At 41.8% G+C, this 16672-nt stretch overlaps 1 protein-coding gene and 1 long non-coding RNA gene across 2 annotated transcripts; both read left to right on the forward strand.

Moving 5' to 3' along the window:
• Positions 1 to 1827: 1827 nt before the first annotated feature.
• LOC118119355 lies at positions 1828 to 7150 on the forward strand. Its single transcript, XR_004698075.1, has 3 exons — positions 1828 to 1938; positions 2508 to 2594; positions 7019 to 7150. It is a non-coding gene; the product is annotated as an uncharacterized LOC118119355 (long non-coding RNA).
• Positions 7151 to 9232: 2082 nt separating this feature from the next.
• On the forward strand, positions 9233 to 16635 carry si:ch211-125o16.4 (neuroblast differentiation-associated protein AHNAK). The gene is made up of 5 exons (XM_035173243.2): positions 9233 to 9370; positions 11317 to 11364; positions 11563 to 11683; positions 11815 to 11990; positions 12594 to 16635. Exons 2-5 carry the CDS (start codon positions 11359 to 11361, stop codon positions 15996 to 15998), a joined length of 3708 nt encoding a protein of 1235 aa, XP_035029134.2. The 5' UTR covers positions 9233 to 9370; positions 11317 to 11358; the 3' UTR covers positions 15999 to 16635.
• The last annotated feature ends 37 nt before the right edge of the window (positions 16636 to 16672 follow it).

Below are 16672 nucleotides of genomic sequence, written 5' to 3' on the forward strand. Positions count from 1 at the left end.
TGTTGCTATAACTCCATATGCATGAGCTTCACATACAGCTGATGTTGTGTAGTAAGTTTACATGGATATAAATATGTGACATCGTCAAGATCATATTTCTGGAGGCAAACCTAACCCATCTAATTATACAAAACCCCCATAAGAATATGTCTCAGATCGTGCACCTCTTCTTTGAATTGATTGAGCCCTTATGCAGCAGAGCCGTCTACGCCTGAACCTTAGGATCCAATGCCCACGTGGAGAACTGAGGGTCCTGAGAGCCCTGCTACACTTGATCTCAACTAGACATTTACACGTGCATGTTGCCGACCCCTGAACGAGGCCCAGTGACGATCCTGAGAGAAGAACAGTCCCTGGCTCCACAACCTACGATCACAGTGTGAAGCGGCTGTTCAGGAAGTTGCAAATGGATGGAGAGAGATTACCCATAATCCAACATCAGGGGAGGCAGGTACTTGTCCAATCACCAAGCACCTCTAACGGAGCATAAAACCAATTTATGTTTCGTTGCATTGGCAAATGTGTGTTTCTTAACATTTGACTACGTTTGACCCCGCAACACAATACAGACGTTACACAGCTGTATGTTGTTGTTCCAAGAAGAAGTTATTCTGTTCAAAACAAAAAGAATGAAACAAAATGAATCTTTAATGAATTCTATGAATATGAACCATATTTAGTTTTACTTTCTGGAATGCTCAAAGGTATCATTTTGTTGTCCTAAAACTAATATTTTCAAACAGGCAGGTTTACAAGGGCCACTGCACTCGTCTACTTTAATGAATAATAATTAGCAATCGTTGCAGTTACACTTTAATGGAGTAATTATGAACTAATATCTTGGCGATGGCTGGGACCTGCTGAAGAATCGGGCCCGGCACTAAACTGATGGATGCCCTACACTATGAGGAGTCAAGCTTTTTTATCAGCTATTTGAAACTGATGGCTCAGGTTAAACAGGATGTCTCTGCTGCAGAGGACAAAAAGATTTGACTCCCCCTCCCCCCTCTGCTGTTCTGTATAACAGCTTCCAGTAATTTTCTAAGAAGGAAATTGGTCGCAATAGCTTCTACTGTCATCTGCACTTTCCAACCTCTCCTCCCTATATATCCACGTATGTTGCCTGTCCCGCTGCAGCCGTGTCTGAACTGATAGCCACTGGTCTTTTCTGTCGAGCTGGTGACATTTACAGCTGCTCTGGGAAAAAGTGTTTGATAGGGAAGATAAAGTCAACAATAAATACAAGATATCTATGCACATAACTAGAACTGCCACCTCGCACTCGTTTGCCTCCACCGACCAGTCAAGTTGCAGGACAATCTGTGTTGAATAAGGGCTGAACAGTGGGAAGCTGTGGCTCAGGGGGAGAGCGGTCGTCCTCGGGCAAGGTACTGAACCCCAAATTGCCCGTTCTCATAGAGAAAGTGCTGCAACTAGATGCACTGCAAAGTGCTTTGAGTGGTCATCAAGACTGAAAAAAGCAGACTATAAATGCAGACAGTATTACAGTGAGGCTGACCTTTGACCTTTGTGAGGCAAATTGTCATCACATCATCATTTTATCCAACCAGACATTTGACTTGTGGTCAAAAACACGAGGTCACAGTGAGCTTTGACCACCAAACTCTAATCTGTTCATCCTCTGAGAAGTGCACGTTGTGGAAAATATGGAAATATCCTCCAAGTGTTCCTGAGACATCATATTCATGGGACTGACGGAGGCCACAGCAACATTACTTTTGAAAAGAGCATTTTCATTATGTATGTGTCTTGATGAAACAAAGCATTGATTCTGGGTTAGCCCCTGGCTCTCTGTGTGCGTTGCAGTGACGCTGAAACATCTTGCAAGTGTCTTCCGGGTGAATGACACCGTGTAAGAGGCAACAAGTCTTTCTGCTCGCTGGTTTCCGAACGAGCTGCTAGCGACCTAAACATGAGGTATGTAACCCTTGGCACACTTCAGGGGCGGAATGAATGAGCTTGTGTCAGTTTCAGTGTTAACTTGTAGCGCTGCAGTAAGTTCACTTTCCTCCACATGCTCCACATGCCTTTCCCTACTGCGGCTACCACTGCTACGCAATAACCGGAATGACAATGTCTGTGCACTCACCCATCATCAACAGAGACAAGTGCACATGTCGGCACTGCAAGTATACAGCTAACGAGAGGCTGTCGGGCTGAAGCAAAGCATTTTACTTTGCCTTTGCTATGAGGAGGCTGCTGCTCAATAGCTGGACAAAGAAATCAAACCTCTGCTGCAGAACCCACCACCTACCAGTTAGTGTGACTCATGCAAACAACGGTTGTGCTGTTGTACCAGTGTGTGTTTGTGTGTATGTCTGTGTTTGTGTGTGCATCTTTGTTCCACAGAACTCGATGCTCTTCCACAGGTATTCATTAAAAGGAGCAAGTTTAGACCTGAAGTGGAGACAGTGAATGAAACATGAATCGAGGAGCCTTTTTTTTTCTTTCTTCACCTCTCTCTCTCTCTCTCTCTCTGATTCTAGAAGAAGCAGCCCTCGGCTAAGAGACATGTATGAACAAAATCAGCTGCAGCCTCTCACTCACAGTGTGAACACCTGGTTGATATCAAGGTACTGTTGCCTTCTGGTCATTCACAGGGACGCCACACACACACAGAGCCATGCAGATGGTCTGTGTGGGGTGTCTTCAGCAGTCGAAAGACAGACTCACAGCCCCTCCTACTTCATCAGCTATCATCATGCATTTATTTACACTAACAGGCTGCACTCTCAGCTGCTTTCAGACAGACATTCTGCATTGGGGCTGTATGTGAGAACGCAAATGTCCGAGTGAGAGGCTCCAGACTTTCTTTGGAGTTTCTCCAGCCAGCCCCCTTGTAAAAACCCCGGAGAATATCGGAGTGAGAGCACAGCAGGAGATCCTCTGCAGGATTCCCCGTGAGCCAGTGGAGGTGTTGATAATGTTTCAACAGAAGCCAAATTGAAAAGACAAAAATATATATATATATCTTTGGATAAAAAGTGGAGGCACAAATGTAGAAGACACAGAGGACGGTGTTAGGAGAGTTTTGGGTGGTCAGGGCCGACACTAGTGTCGATGTGCTGTAGACAAAAACACGTGATCTCCGCAGCAGAGTTGATATGTTATGTCCTGTCTCTGCCGGTTGCTCCACCCCTCACCTGAATCCAGATTTCTGTGTTGTTGTGAGCGCGTCTGAGCGGAGAATCTCGTTGTTCAGCCACTTCACTGACAAGTTCATGTCTGAGAGCGGCTTCAGTGCCTTCACATTGGGATTGGTGAACAGTACTCCTGTGGGCGGTTTAGTGAAATCACATACAGACATCCCTTTGAAAATATAATTAATTCAGAAATGAAAGGAAACGTCCAGCTGTTTTAAGGGTTACATTTCCCTCTACTGATTCCTCCCTTTATTTCTCGCCCTTCTCTCACTCTAATTTTTAACACTTCGGCTAGTTTAGTAATGAGAGATCTTTGTGATCAAATGAAATTAAAAATTGAAACTAATATACAATAGGGTCTAAAAATCTGATGGGAAAGTGGTCTCCTACTGATGGTTAAAGTGTGGGTGGGGTTTAATAAACAACTAATATAGCACGTCTTTGCTCCCCCCCCAGGCGACTTGAGGAGCCGTTTTTAACCAACTGTCATTTATGTATCACCTCCAATACAACCACTCAGACCAAGCCAGTCTCATTTCAAGGCCAGACAACTGGGAAGCCTCTCCCTACATTGACTGAAGTGCACTCCCTCCCTGTTCCTTCACACTCATGGCTCTGCCTGTGGCCTCCCAGCTACGTCTCCACATCCTGTTCAAAGCCCTGGTAAAAGTGAAGGGAGGATTTAGACGCTTTACTTAATATAAAAGGTGGAATAACCAAAGTGCAAAATCTTACAGATGACAACTAATTCATTATTTTTGAGGAGGTGAAAAAAAATACTTAAACTTCAATGATTTAAAATTCAGTCTTGTGCTGCCCTCAGTGTATAGGCTAAGTGCTGGTACTGTCAACTACATTGGGTTCAGTTTTGGGGTCAGTGTTTTGACAATCTTTGCCAGACTCAACTTTCACCATTTAAGCTTGAGACACGTTTGAGATGTGAAGGGTGCACTGGACACCACCCTGGTGTCACAACAAAGATCGGATGTCAAAATTGCTTGAATTGGTGTCTGTGGCTGCCTGGGTTCTGAAGAAGGGTGTGGGAATGCAACAGATGCATAGGGACCATATTCTGGTGCGACGCCCCTGGGTGTGGCCGCAATTTTGGCAAATTAAAAGGAAAAAGACAAATGTATAGTTGGGTTATCAAAAAAAAACATGCAGGCAACAAATGTGACATAATCACACCTTGCGAGTCCTCTGGGAGCTTCCTCAGAGGTTTCCCATCCGGAGCAGTACAGTGTATGTCACAGATCCCTTCCCTACGTACATCCTCACAATCTGCATGCTGAGCTGTGGTGTTCAGCATGCGATGGTACATTCCTCCCACCTGTACTACAGCCATCTGCCTGGGGCACTGGGAGGACAGAAACTGAAACCCACAAATAGCTGAAATTCATTTCCGTATCAAAGGTCATGTGGACATATGCATACAAATAGGAGTCTCACAGAGTTCGGACTGTGCTGCGGGGGTGGGAGCAGGCTGGAGGATGGGGGTTGGTCTGGGGTGCAGGTTGCACTTTGTCAGCTTCAGCCGAGATTCAGCAGCTTTACCTCCGAATTTATAATCATCTTTTTGTCAGATGATTTTATCCAAAGCAACTTACAACTGAAGGACAACACTAAAGCTTCAGTAAGTGCAGGAGATCAGGTAAGGAAGTCACAGACAGGTCTAGTCAGACCCGTACACACCTGGTATTAACATGTGGCTTTTGTGATCCTATCACAAGTGGACAGCTCTTACTACAGGTGTGAACGCATTTAGATCGGATAGCAATCCAATCACACCTGACAACATTCGGAGGTGGTCTGGGCCACATGTGTCCACATTCTTTGAGCAGTGGGAATGTGAATGCGTCCTGGGTCACATATGAAGGACCGTCAGCTGACATCCTCTGACCTGCAACAGTTTCACTATGAACTGAACCTAGTTTTTCTCTTATCTGTCCCCATACACCGATTTGTCTATTGCCATCGGCAAAATATCAACACTGACCACGACATCTTGACTGATACTTTTCTTAAATTGGTGAAATCTTTCTTCACTGCAGCTGCACAAGATTCATTCAGTGCCTCCGGACTGTTCTCTCTCTCTCTCACGCCGACACACAAACAGGGACATCGGACACATCTGTGAACTCAGGCTGTGACGAAACAACATATGGTTCTTGTGGAGTAATGAGTTCTGAATGACTGGTTGTTCACTGGTTGCATTCAGTTTTTACAGAATACAACTTCACGATAACCATGGTAACTAAATTGACATCCGGACATCAGAAAGTTTACACATCTTCCGCCGCAAACTAAAAACACACCTCTTCCGACTCTACCTTAAATAACATTTTTAAACTAACAATTTAGTAGCACTTAAATGGCACTTACTTATAGCACTTTGTAGTTTTGCTTTTTTGAAGAAATTGTACTTTCTCTATTCTTGTTGTTCTGGGTTTGTTCCCTCATGGTTGAATGCACTTATTGTAAGTCGCTTTGGAGAAAAGCGTCAACTAAATGAAATGTAATGTAATGTAATGTAAATGAGAGAAAGTGTCAGCTTCATGGTCTTTCTATTAGAGGTAGAAACTGTGATGAAGAACTATCAAGGCAGTTATACAGTGCTGTTTCCTAATAGTCTGTGACTCACTCCTCTTCTCCTAATTAACAGTACTTAGGTCTCGTTCATTCTCGAGCTATTGTCTTGCACTGGCAACACCCATCTAAATCTCTCCCATATACAACCATCGCATTGTATTAATTTGACGGATGGGTTGGGTAGTGACTCATTGGTTGGTATGCTACTTGGTAAGGACAATGTTCAAACGAAAATACCCTCCAAAAAAACTGAAATGCCTGATAACTGAAGGCAAAAATCCAGTTCACAGACAAATTATAGCCTTGAAATGTACTACAGGGTTAAACCAACACGTCTTCCACATAGAGAAAACACCACAGAGGTGGTATTTATTGCATTACTGGCATATTGCATTCCATTCCATATTTTATCCCCCATATATATTCCTGTGTATGTGAAAATGAAACAGTGACCACACAACACAGACATGACACATTGTAATCAGATGCGTTCCTTTGATCAGCTAAGTAAGAATGAGAGTGCAGAAGTATCAAGTTGTGGCTGGTGGAGCTCTGTATAACAACAGGTTGTACGTTTTATTCTTAACTTTATCTTAACCTGTAAAACAACGTGAAGTCTCAAAATACTACAGTACTAGTGGTAGATGTGCTTAGTTTCCACCACTGCAAATGTAAATATAATAATAATAAGTAATTGATAATGCATCAAGGTGTCCATTATACAGTAGCTCTTATACCACAGCTACGTCCCAAATTCAAGAAGAGAGCCAGTGTTTAAACCTTCATCCATTTCCAAGTGTTGGGAACTCAGACTTCATCACTGACCCTGGAACGAGTCGTGTTGTTCAACCTTTAGACTTGGCTACTGCTTCTAGGCAGTTAACTGTCTGTTTCTCGTGCAGGGTGAATTTGGGTAATCTGGGACATTGTGTAATCTGGGAAATCAAAAGTATGGACATCATCTGACTGAAATCACATGACTTCATTGGGATGATGTCACAGAAAGGGGCGAGGCAAATGTGAATCAGAACATGATTGATCATTTGGGACAGCATACTTCGGGTAATCTGGGATAGTCATTGAAGTTCTCTAAATGGGGAAATATGCATTAATGGACTTCCTGAAGTAAAACAATGATAAACTAAAGAGAGGTAGCATGATGTCTGGAGTCGTCAGACAGGAGTTAAGGTTAAATACAGTCTGCCCCTGTCTGTTTAAACTGGTGTCTGGTTAGTTAACCTGCTAATAATCCGTTTGCTCTCTAGGACAGAGATGATCCAGAAAGAGTCTGTCCTGTGGTCTGCAGCCACTGGTTTCATGAAACATGTGGAGAAGACTCATTGATGATGATGATGGTCTCTCACCTGTACGGACTGTTTGTTTCCTGAGTAGCCCCAATAGAATTACAGAATGAATAAACATTTATTGTTATTTTTGCTTGCTGTTGATTGAATTTTAATAGATTTTTTTTTTAATGTGATGTACCTTTGTTTTAAATACATTTTATGGTTTCTTTATTTAGGCTAGGGTTCTTTATTAAATAAATATGACATTTACATGTTAATATAACTTTATGAATAATATACATTTTGTTGTTCATTTTCTTATACATTTTTTCATAATGCTTTTAAAAAAAAAGGTTCTATTGAGCTTGACATGCATAAAGCAACGTGATTCACTCTTTTTTTTTTAAGCCTAATACAAGTGTCCCAGATTACAAAGTGACCTGTCCCAGATGATCAAACTCACAAAGAACTAAAAGCTGTGCTGTGTCTCCTCTGAGTATGTTATCTCCATTCTTTCTTCTGGTGCAGTTGCAAAACTTCTTAAGGATTACAGAAAGTTATAATATGTTGATCCAATGTGTAAAACAGATATCAGAAAGGTCATAGAAGTCAAAATTGCAAAAATATTTCCCAGATTCCCTGAATTCAGAAAGAAAGAAGGTATGAGTTTGTTCCCAAAAATGTTGAACTACAGACGTTATGAATCCTTAATTTAAAAAAATGTTTGCCCAAAATTGCAGTCATACTGACACATCACATAACCCCTACCTTGAATGAGCCAGTCGCCTGCTTTATAACAAACAGGAAACAGGAAACCAACTGTGTTGTTGCATTTATGCAAGTGACACCTTGGGCATGTGTAGTAAAAGTATAACCTCTACGTTTAAAACCTCGACTTGGGGCAAAGTCACCAAAAGGGACATTTAGCAGATATGACTGTCTATTCTATACATGCCGTTTCTATTTGCCACTGACCTTTGGAAGTGCAGTTGTGTTCCATTCATATAGACAGGAGCCTGGTCTCATTAGTCTAAAATAAAAACCAAGATGGCTGCTGAGCATTGACACTTGCTTATAAGGACCTTAAAAAACAGTTTGGCTTTAACTTATGTCTAGTTTGTTTTCACTGGTGAGCACCTGCTTTGCTATTGGTAACTGCAGCTTGCTTGTATTGGTTGCTAGTGTTGGTTTATCATACATCCATCACTCGATTAGAAACTAGAGTCTGAGTTAGATATGAAAGTGACACTACAATGTGCTGTTGGTTGGCCCTCTATCTATAACCTGCACTGCTTAGAAAGAGAAGGGAGCATCTGTGGAATTAGACAGGCACTATTCTCCTGTACAGATATAATGTAATATACAATATATACAGAATATATAGTGGCATATACACTGATGTGTGAGGATGGTCAAAAGTTCCTCAACAATATTTATTTTTGAGAAACACCAATTTCTTTGCAGGACGGAGACTTGGTTTTCACACCTCTGTTTGTTAAAGTGTGACACTGACTACATTTTCATATGGTCTTGAACGCTACCCCCCTGACAGCCGTTGATTGACACCTGTGGTATGAAAATGTCGGGGTAGAGACACAGAGCCTTTTCACGTCAGCTTTTATTGCTGTTATCTAAGTGTGGTGTTGACTGATTTGCGAAGTCTGTACACAACAATAACAGTGAAAGCTATAAAAGCAGTCCGGAAGCACTACACATTGATTGGAATCATGTGCTCATATGAATAAAAACTAGTGAGACCAGGAATGTAGAAAACACACATCAAGAAATCACTTCCAGGAATTTAGAAATGTCTTAAATAGGCAAATCAAGCAAAAACTATTGTAATCCAGCAACGGTGACAAAATGACTCGAAGTTTGTGTTCTGTGGCCTGTCATATGAAGACGATGTACAAAATGTGTGTGCAAGTGAAGTGTATTTGTGTGCGACAGTGTTGCTACGTATTTGTTTCTTTGTAAACCTGGTTAGTCCTGTTAAGAAGGAGTGGTGTGGATCTCGCTGCTATGTCTCTCTCTCCCGTGCTTTCTAGTCAGGTTTCGGCTGCTCTGCTCTGTGACACATTTCGAAGTCAAGGTGTGTGCATGTGTGGTGTGTGTGTGTGTGTGTGTGTGTGTGTGTGTGTGTGTATGTGGGAGTGTGTGTTCTGAGGCGGTTCTGAGGTGGCCTAACCTGTTCTCCTGGCTGGCTGGAAGCTTATAGGCATTTAACAGGCAGATCCATCTCATCCTACCTGACAGAGCAGAAGTGATTCACTGAGGAGGAGACATCTCTCCCTGGGCTTTCCTTGCAGGCGTCTTTGGCAGCACCACACGGTGAGACCATCAAAATTGATGTCTATGGCCTCTTGTTGCTTGATATGAGATAACTAATAACATCCTGTATTGTGTTAAATGTAATTGAGCATAGAAAAGAATATAGTACTAAGCAGATTAAGATTTGAACTCCTTGTTCTTCAGTTATATTGAGTTGTAAGGAGAAGATTTGGTTTGAATATGAAGCTTCAAATTAAACCTTTTCCCAGTTCTGGTGATGGAATATGCACAGACAGCTTTTTCAACAGCTGTTTGAAACTTTGGGTGCATATTCTTGACATTCACTGGAATTAGATCATCTCATAATATATTCTGCTTTTATTTACAAGTCAAGGTTTTTACAATGCATTTTGAATACGTCACGACCCAGCTGCATGACCCAGACATATGTGACAAGTGATGCTTCAAAATAAAATAATTAAACTGTAGATAAAAATATATATCGTTTCTAATTTAACATACGCTAATTGCTAGTGAATAGTGCCGCCTGTGCGACATACTGCTTTCCTAACTGGGCCATGCCCAAACAGTCATCAGACTCACACCCTGCTGTTTTGCTCAGTGGTTGGTATCCGTATTGATGTTGACACCCTGTTTAAAAGGACACACCTATTAACCGCAAAGCTCTAATCATTTTTTGGGGAAATCGCTTGTGACTTCACTGCCTTTCCTATTTTCCTGGACTCAATGCTAGTTTCTGGTTTGCTGTCGCATGCACAGAGCTTAAAGCCACCACGCAGTTATGTCATATGTCATTATTTATATCTCTTATTTCTTTGAGAATCAAGGATGCATGTGCAAGAACAGTGACATCAGCTACTCTGAACAGTGTTGATAGCTTTCACTTTATATATTCTTTAAAAATGTATTACGCACACATTTCTTTCCATGTGGCGTCTCATTGCAATCTCATTGTTTGCTTTGTTGTTCATCCACTTGAAGACATAATTACTTTTAGGAGTCTGTTCAGGACTGTTGCCTTAACACAGATGAGGTGTGGACTGATTCACATTAGGTTTGTTTTGTAGCATCAGGACACAGTTTGATTCTTAGTGGAAGAAGACATCCTTTATTCATTTCTTTCTCCTGCTGTTTTTCACAACCCAGCACTGAGCAGCTTAAAGTCTGCTCTGTCTTAGTCTTTATGCGACTATGTTACAAGTGGAATACATTAGCATTTACATGTGAAGATGTTGGGGTGTGGCTGCAGGCTGGGCTGCGTGTGGTTTCAGAATGCACCCAATCTGACTGGTTTGGATGCCTACATTCCCCTGAACAAACCTAGCACAAGTTTTAGATTCCTGAAGTGTGAGATAATATGTGTGTGGGCGTCGTTGTTTCTCTGTCAGCTAGGGTCAGAAAATCAGGGAGCAGGTGAGCACAGACAGTGATGTGCAGACAGAGTAATGAGTGACAGCTACACAGTGTTGGTTTGAAGGATTCCTCGAATCTATATAAAAGAAAGGTCATGCTCTTTTCAAGAATTGACTTTTGATAGTCCTGTTGTATTGCCATCTTCTCCTCTGCCCAGGTCATATCTCGTATTCTACGTTATGTTATCATCTGGGATGAAATATCAGGAATAGCCAGACTTTAGGTGCAGTAACTTGTTTGGCATTACAGGTTACATTAGACATCAAAACAACCGGAAGAGTCACGTACATAGTAAAGGGTTTTTTGGGCAGTGGTTCAATACTTAATAACACCACAGACTAAATCAGGACCTGTCAACATTCACCACAGTCATATCCACTTTGGACATTTTTTAAATTCATAACATACCGTGCTTTATTGGAATGAAGATCATGCTGCTGGCAGTATTCGTGTTGAGGACGTAGGCAGGTCTTCATCTTGCTCGAGGTACAGCACATTGTATTATCATGTCTCTGATCAAACTTACATTAACATAATCCTAAACCAATGTTACTTTTCTCTGGTGTTTACAGGAAGCCTTGCAGTCGTGATATGTGGATATAAACACCCACAAAATGATGGTGAGTAAGGCAAAGAAATAGTTCAGAAATATACTGTGCATTTATGTGATAAGAACTTTCATAATGGATTCTTGATTCTAATGGGCAATAGATGAACCATAATTTATGAAAATATGGGTGATCACAAAACTCATGTTGTAAATGTGTGAAAATGTTTCTGACCTGTCTTATTTTGTGTATAACCACTTTTAATTACAGAGCGGGGACAGCAAGAGTACTAGTTTTTTAGAAAACCTGGTCCTAGATGACTCAGACAAAGGAGTCATCGTTACAGGAATCAGAGATGAATCAATCGCTACAAAGAGTGGCCTGAAAGCAGGTAAGACACAACCCGGTGATTCTTTTACAGCAGTTTTAAGACAGTTCAACCAGCAGCTGCAGATAAAGGATTTGAGGAAAAGACATTGATTTGCTGGAATGATTTTGGTGAATTGTTTCTGTTTGTTGCAGGGGATGAGATTGTTGCAGCCACTATCCACCTGGACCACCTCAACAAAGACGAAGTGCTTGCCATCCTGAAGGTCTTGGAGCCGTATGATAACAACATGAAGGTTCTGACAAAGAAGGAGCTGAGTGCAACTGCTGGGCTTGGCTCCTTGGGATTCGGTCTCAATGACTCTGCAAAGGTAGATGTCACTGTTATGGCAAAAATTATATGTAATCAGTTGATTCCCCCAAAGTTTGGTCTTGTTTGGCAACATTTTGGATGCCAACCCACTGCAAATTGGTGAATTGGACTGCATTGCAGTGCTCATAGCAGTCAGAAAACTTAGATCTGTAATGTTTTGTTTAAGCAGCAGAACATAGTTAGAGTTTGGAGTATATATATATATATATATCTTTAACTCCCTGTTGGAGATTACAGGCGGTTGCTGGGGTGGTGGAGGGGCTGTATTCACAGGCAGCAGAGGCATTGACAAGCAATGCGAGAGATGGGAAATCTTACAGTTTGAAGCGACCACCAAATTGGGACGAGTGTGTATTATGAAGGGTTGTGTAGAGTGAAGAATGTCACATAATTAGAGCAGCGCAGCTCAGGTTGGCTGCCTGAACTAGCTGATAAGCGTCACTCCAATTGTCGTTCTGATAACGTTTTTTATGTCTAACATTGGGCATATGGTTTCCAGTAAGATTATCGCTAAATTACACAGGACTGTCTTAAAATATCTTTTTTGTTATGTTAAAGTGTGTATATTAACCTGCTTTGCTTATCACTTCCTTCCCAACAGATTGCCAACCTAAACAAGGATCTGTCATTGGATGCATCTGCTAAGGCACCAGTTCTTTCCCTTGATGGCCTGAGGGGAAAGCTAAATGCTTCACAAGGGTTGGGGGGGGGATTAAGGGGTCCCACTCTGAATGGAGACCTTCCCAGTCTCAGTCTAAATAAGCCTTCAGCTGATGCTGGCACCAAGTTCACAATGCCCTCTCTAGGATTGACTGGACCAGATGTAAACGGAGATCTAGATGGCACCCTCAAAGCACCCAATGTCAGTGTCTCGACTCCCAATGTTGATGTTACGAAACCACAGATCAAGACAGGCAACTTAAAATACAATTCCCCAAAATTCTCAATGCCCCATTTCGATCTACCTCAGCTCAGTCCACCACATGCAAATGTAGGTGCGTCTGGAGACATAGATGTACCTGCCTTTGGAACACCAGACCCAAAGTTAAATCTTAAAAGTCCAAATATGGATCTGAATGGGCCAAAATTGAATCTGAATGGGCCAGATGTAAATCTAGGAAAAACTGACATTGAGCCACCCTCAGGCAATATTAAATGGCCCCATCTAAAATGGAAAGGTGCCAAGGTCAAAGGGCCAGATGGTGACTTAAATGCTGACTTGTCTGCACCTGGTGTCAGCCTCTCCACACCAAAGTTTGATGGGGATCTAGAAGCACCAGATGTTGATATTAACTTACCCAAAGCTGGGATCGAAGCCCCTGGGGTAGGTGCTCAGATCCCAAATATTGACATTGATGCCCCATCTGGTAAAATCAACTGGCCTCACAAGAAGTGGAAGAAACCAAATTTTCATGGCTCAAAGGGTGATCTGGACCTAGATGCAGACCTGAACACACCAGATGTTGATCTCTCTCTTCCAAAAGTGGGAGGTGGGATAAATACCCCAGATGTTGACCTTAATTTGACAAAGGCAGACTTTGAAGTCCCTAATTTAGATGCAGATGTATCTAGTGGTAAAATCAACTGGCCTCATCGGAAATGGAAGAAACCCAAAGTTCAAGGCCCAAAAGCAGACTTAGACATAGATGCCGACCTAAACACACCTGATGTACGACTCTCATCTCCAAACATTACTCTACCAAATGCTGAGCTGAATGCCCCAGACATTAATGCCCCAGATGTTGACTTTGATGCTCCATCAGGGAAAATCAACTGGCCTCATTTGAAGTGGAAAAAACCCAAACTTCATGGCCCCAAAGCTGACATGGACCTTAATGCAGGTCTGAACACCCCAGATGTCGGTCTGTCAGTTCCAAATTTTGAGAGTGACATAAGTACACCAGATATTGATCTGAATTTACCCAAAGCAGATGTCGACATTGACCAACCCTCTGGCAAAGTCAAGTTCCCAACACTCAAAAAGCCCAAGTTCATGCTTTCTGGACCAAAGGTGAAATCACCAGATGTCGACATTCATGCTGATACACCTGGCCTCAATCTGGATCCTGATATTGATTTGAATTTACCCAATGTTAAAGCACCAGACACAAACATTGAAGGTCCATCTGGGAAGATCAAGTGGCCAACTCTTAAGAAACCCAAATTTGGCACACTAAAGGGTCCAAAGGCTGACCTTAACGCAGATTTGAGTGCACCAGATGTTCATCTTTCTGCACCAAACATTGAGGGTGGGCTAGATACTCCAGATCTAGATTTTAGCCTGCCTAATGCTGATGTCAAAGGTCTGGATGTGGATCTTAATGGTCAAGATCTCGACACACCTGATGGAAAACTGAAGTTTCCAACATTTAAACTGCCAAAATTTAAAGGGCTAAATGCCAAGGGTCCCGAATTGGATACTGATTTAAAAGCACCGGTCATTGAAGCACACGATCTCTCTTTGTCTGCACCAAAAATTGAAGGGGGTATTGATGCACTAGATTGTGACATTAGTTTACCAAAAGCTGATCTCAAAGGTCCTGATGTAGACCTTCAAGCTCCAGAGTTTGGTGCCTCAGCTGGAAAACTCAAGATACCAAAATTAAAATTTCCAAATTTTGGCTTATCTGGGCCAAGGGTTAAAGGACCTAACATTGATGTTGATGCTGACCTCAGAAGTCCAGATCTGGATGTGTCTCTTCCTGATGTAGATGCTGAGCTACCTAAAGCAGATCTAACAGCCCCAGACTTCAATCTTGAAGCCCCCAAAATCAAAGGTGGCATTGCTGCCCCAGATTGGAACCTGAAAGCACCAGATGTAGATGTTAAAACACCAGATGTTGACATTGATGCTCCTGGAAAATTTAAAATGCCTTCATTCAGCCTGCCAAAATGGAGTATCGGAGGACCAAAGGCTCAGTTGCCTGATGCAGAGCTAACGACTCCAGGTGTCTCTGTTCCTGATGTAGATGTTAATTTGCCAGCAGCTGATGTCAACGCACCAAAGTGGAAACTTTCTGCCCCCACATTTAAAGGAGATCTGGATGCTGATCTTAAGACAGATTTACCAGATTTAAAGCTTTCTACCCCGAACATTAATGCAAAGGGAGACCTTGGTTTGCCCAAAGCTGGACCAAGTCTAGGTCTCCAGGCACCTGATCTCAACTTGAAAGTTCCAGATCTCAGCCTTTCTTCACCAAACATTGATGGAAATTTCACAGCACCAAACATAAACACCAAGTTACCAAAAGCGCAACTGGAAGCACCTGATGTGGATATCAACCTACCCGAAGCGAACCTCAATGGGCCTGATGCACAGTTCAATAAGCCAGCTTTTAATTCTAATTTGGGTGACTTTAAATTGCCTTTCAAGATTCCAAAATTTGGCCTTTCAAAATCTGAAGTAGAAGTTCCCAGTTTTCATCCTTCAGCTGAGGCTGGGATAGATGCACCCAAGGTGAACATAGGCAATATTACAGCGGATGCCAACATGTCTGCTCCAAAGTTAGACACAAGCCTTGACACCGAAACTGATGGGTCAAGTGATGAGATGGAGATCCCTGCATTCCGATCCCACAGACTACCAAGACACAGCATTGACGGCAGTGAATCCATTGATACCTTTGGCTTATCAAAACCTGTCACAGAGGATAAGGATTATGTTGTCAGCAAAGGGATCCGCTTGCCAATATTAAATACAAAACCTGCAGGGGGAGAGAAGATTGACATTATGGAGAGATTGAAGATGGCAATGCAAAAACCCTCAACTAATGTCACACCAACTGAAGTGAAAACGGATATTGATCTGAAGCTTGCCACCCCAAGTCTTAGTGCCAGTGCATCTACAGAAGCAGGGGATTCCTCCTTGGTGAGAGGAGGTACCTGTAAAGTAGAAAAGCTAGAGTCTGCACTGGGCGGAGTGGCCCCTGAAATTTTGAAATCAGATGAAAATGACAAAATGTCATTGAGCCTCTCCAATATGCTCGGCCTTAATGTCAAGAATTAGGCTGACTAATTCCTGCTGCATTAACCTGATACATAAAGCTTCAGTTTGGTAACATTGTAAATACATACAAATAAATAACTTTAACTCACTCTTACCACAGTTTTCACCAGATAAAGCCGGCTGCAGTATCTCTCTTGTGTAACAAATGCCCGGTTGCCAAAGGATTGAGCTTGTTTTTATAAACTATGTGTATATTCCTGTTATTTATATGAGCTTTGTTTTCTAAACATTTTTGATTTGGAAATATGTTACTTATTATTATTCAATATCTCCCTCAGCATTGCATGTGATCACATTTAGTTGTTAAGGTTTTTGATAATTGCATTACTTAACCATAACATTTTAAAAGCTTAGTCAATTGTGTGAGTGAAAGTAATTGTTGATTTTTTTGTTCATTAAATAACTCAAAATATTCATTATGCTTGTGAGCCTTTCCTAATATACAAAAGGAAAATAATGAAACTGATGCCTTGTTGGTTTGTATCTGAAGTAAATAGATGTATGAAAATGAATAAGGGGCTTTACAACACTTCATTGTAAATATCTGTAATTTCCCAATACATTCCTAAACATGTCCTTCGACAAAATATGGAATAATTAGGAAATCTTGTTGAATAAAAGCTCAATTCAAAGCCAAGCAGGTATCCTTTTCTTCACTTGACATAACGGGAATT

This window comes from Hippoglossus stenolepis, chromosome 12, assembly GCF_022539355.2.
Source record: "Hippoglossus stenolepis isolate QCI-W04-F060 chromosome 12, HSTE1.2, whole genome shotgun sequence".
In the NCBI taxonomy this organism is placed as follows: domain Eukaryota; kingdom Metazoa; phylum Chordata; class Actinopteri; order Pleuronectiformes; family Pleuronectidae; genus Hippoglossus; species Hippoglossus stenolepis.

Bases quoted from the DNA above. Each gene is read 5' to 3' on its own strand.
- si:ch211-125o16.4 (XM_035173243.2), top strand. The intron at 11,684-11,814 runs GTAAGACACAAC...TGTTTGTTGCAG, and splicing joins AAAGAGTGGCCTGAAAGCAG to GGGATGAGATTGTTGCAGCC. The intron at 11,991-12,593 runs GTAGATGTCACT...CCTTCCCAACAG, and splicing joins GTCTCAATGACTCTGCAAAG to ATTGCCAACCTAAACAAGGA.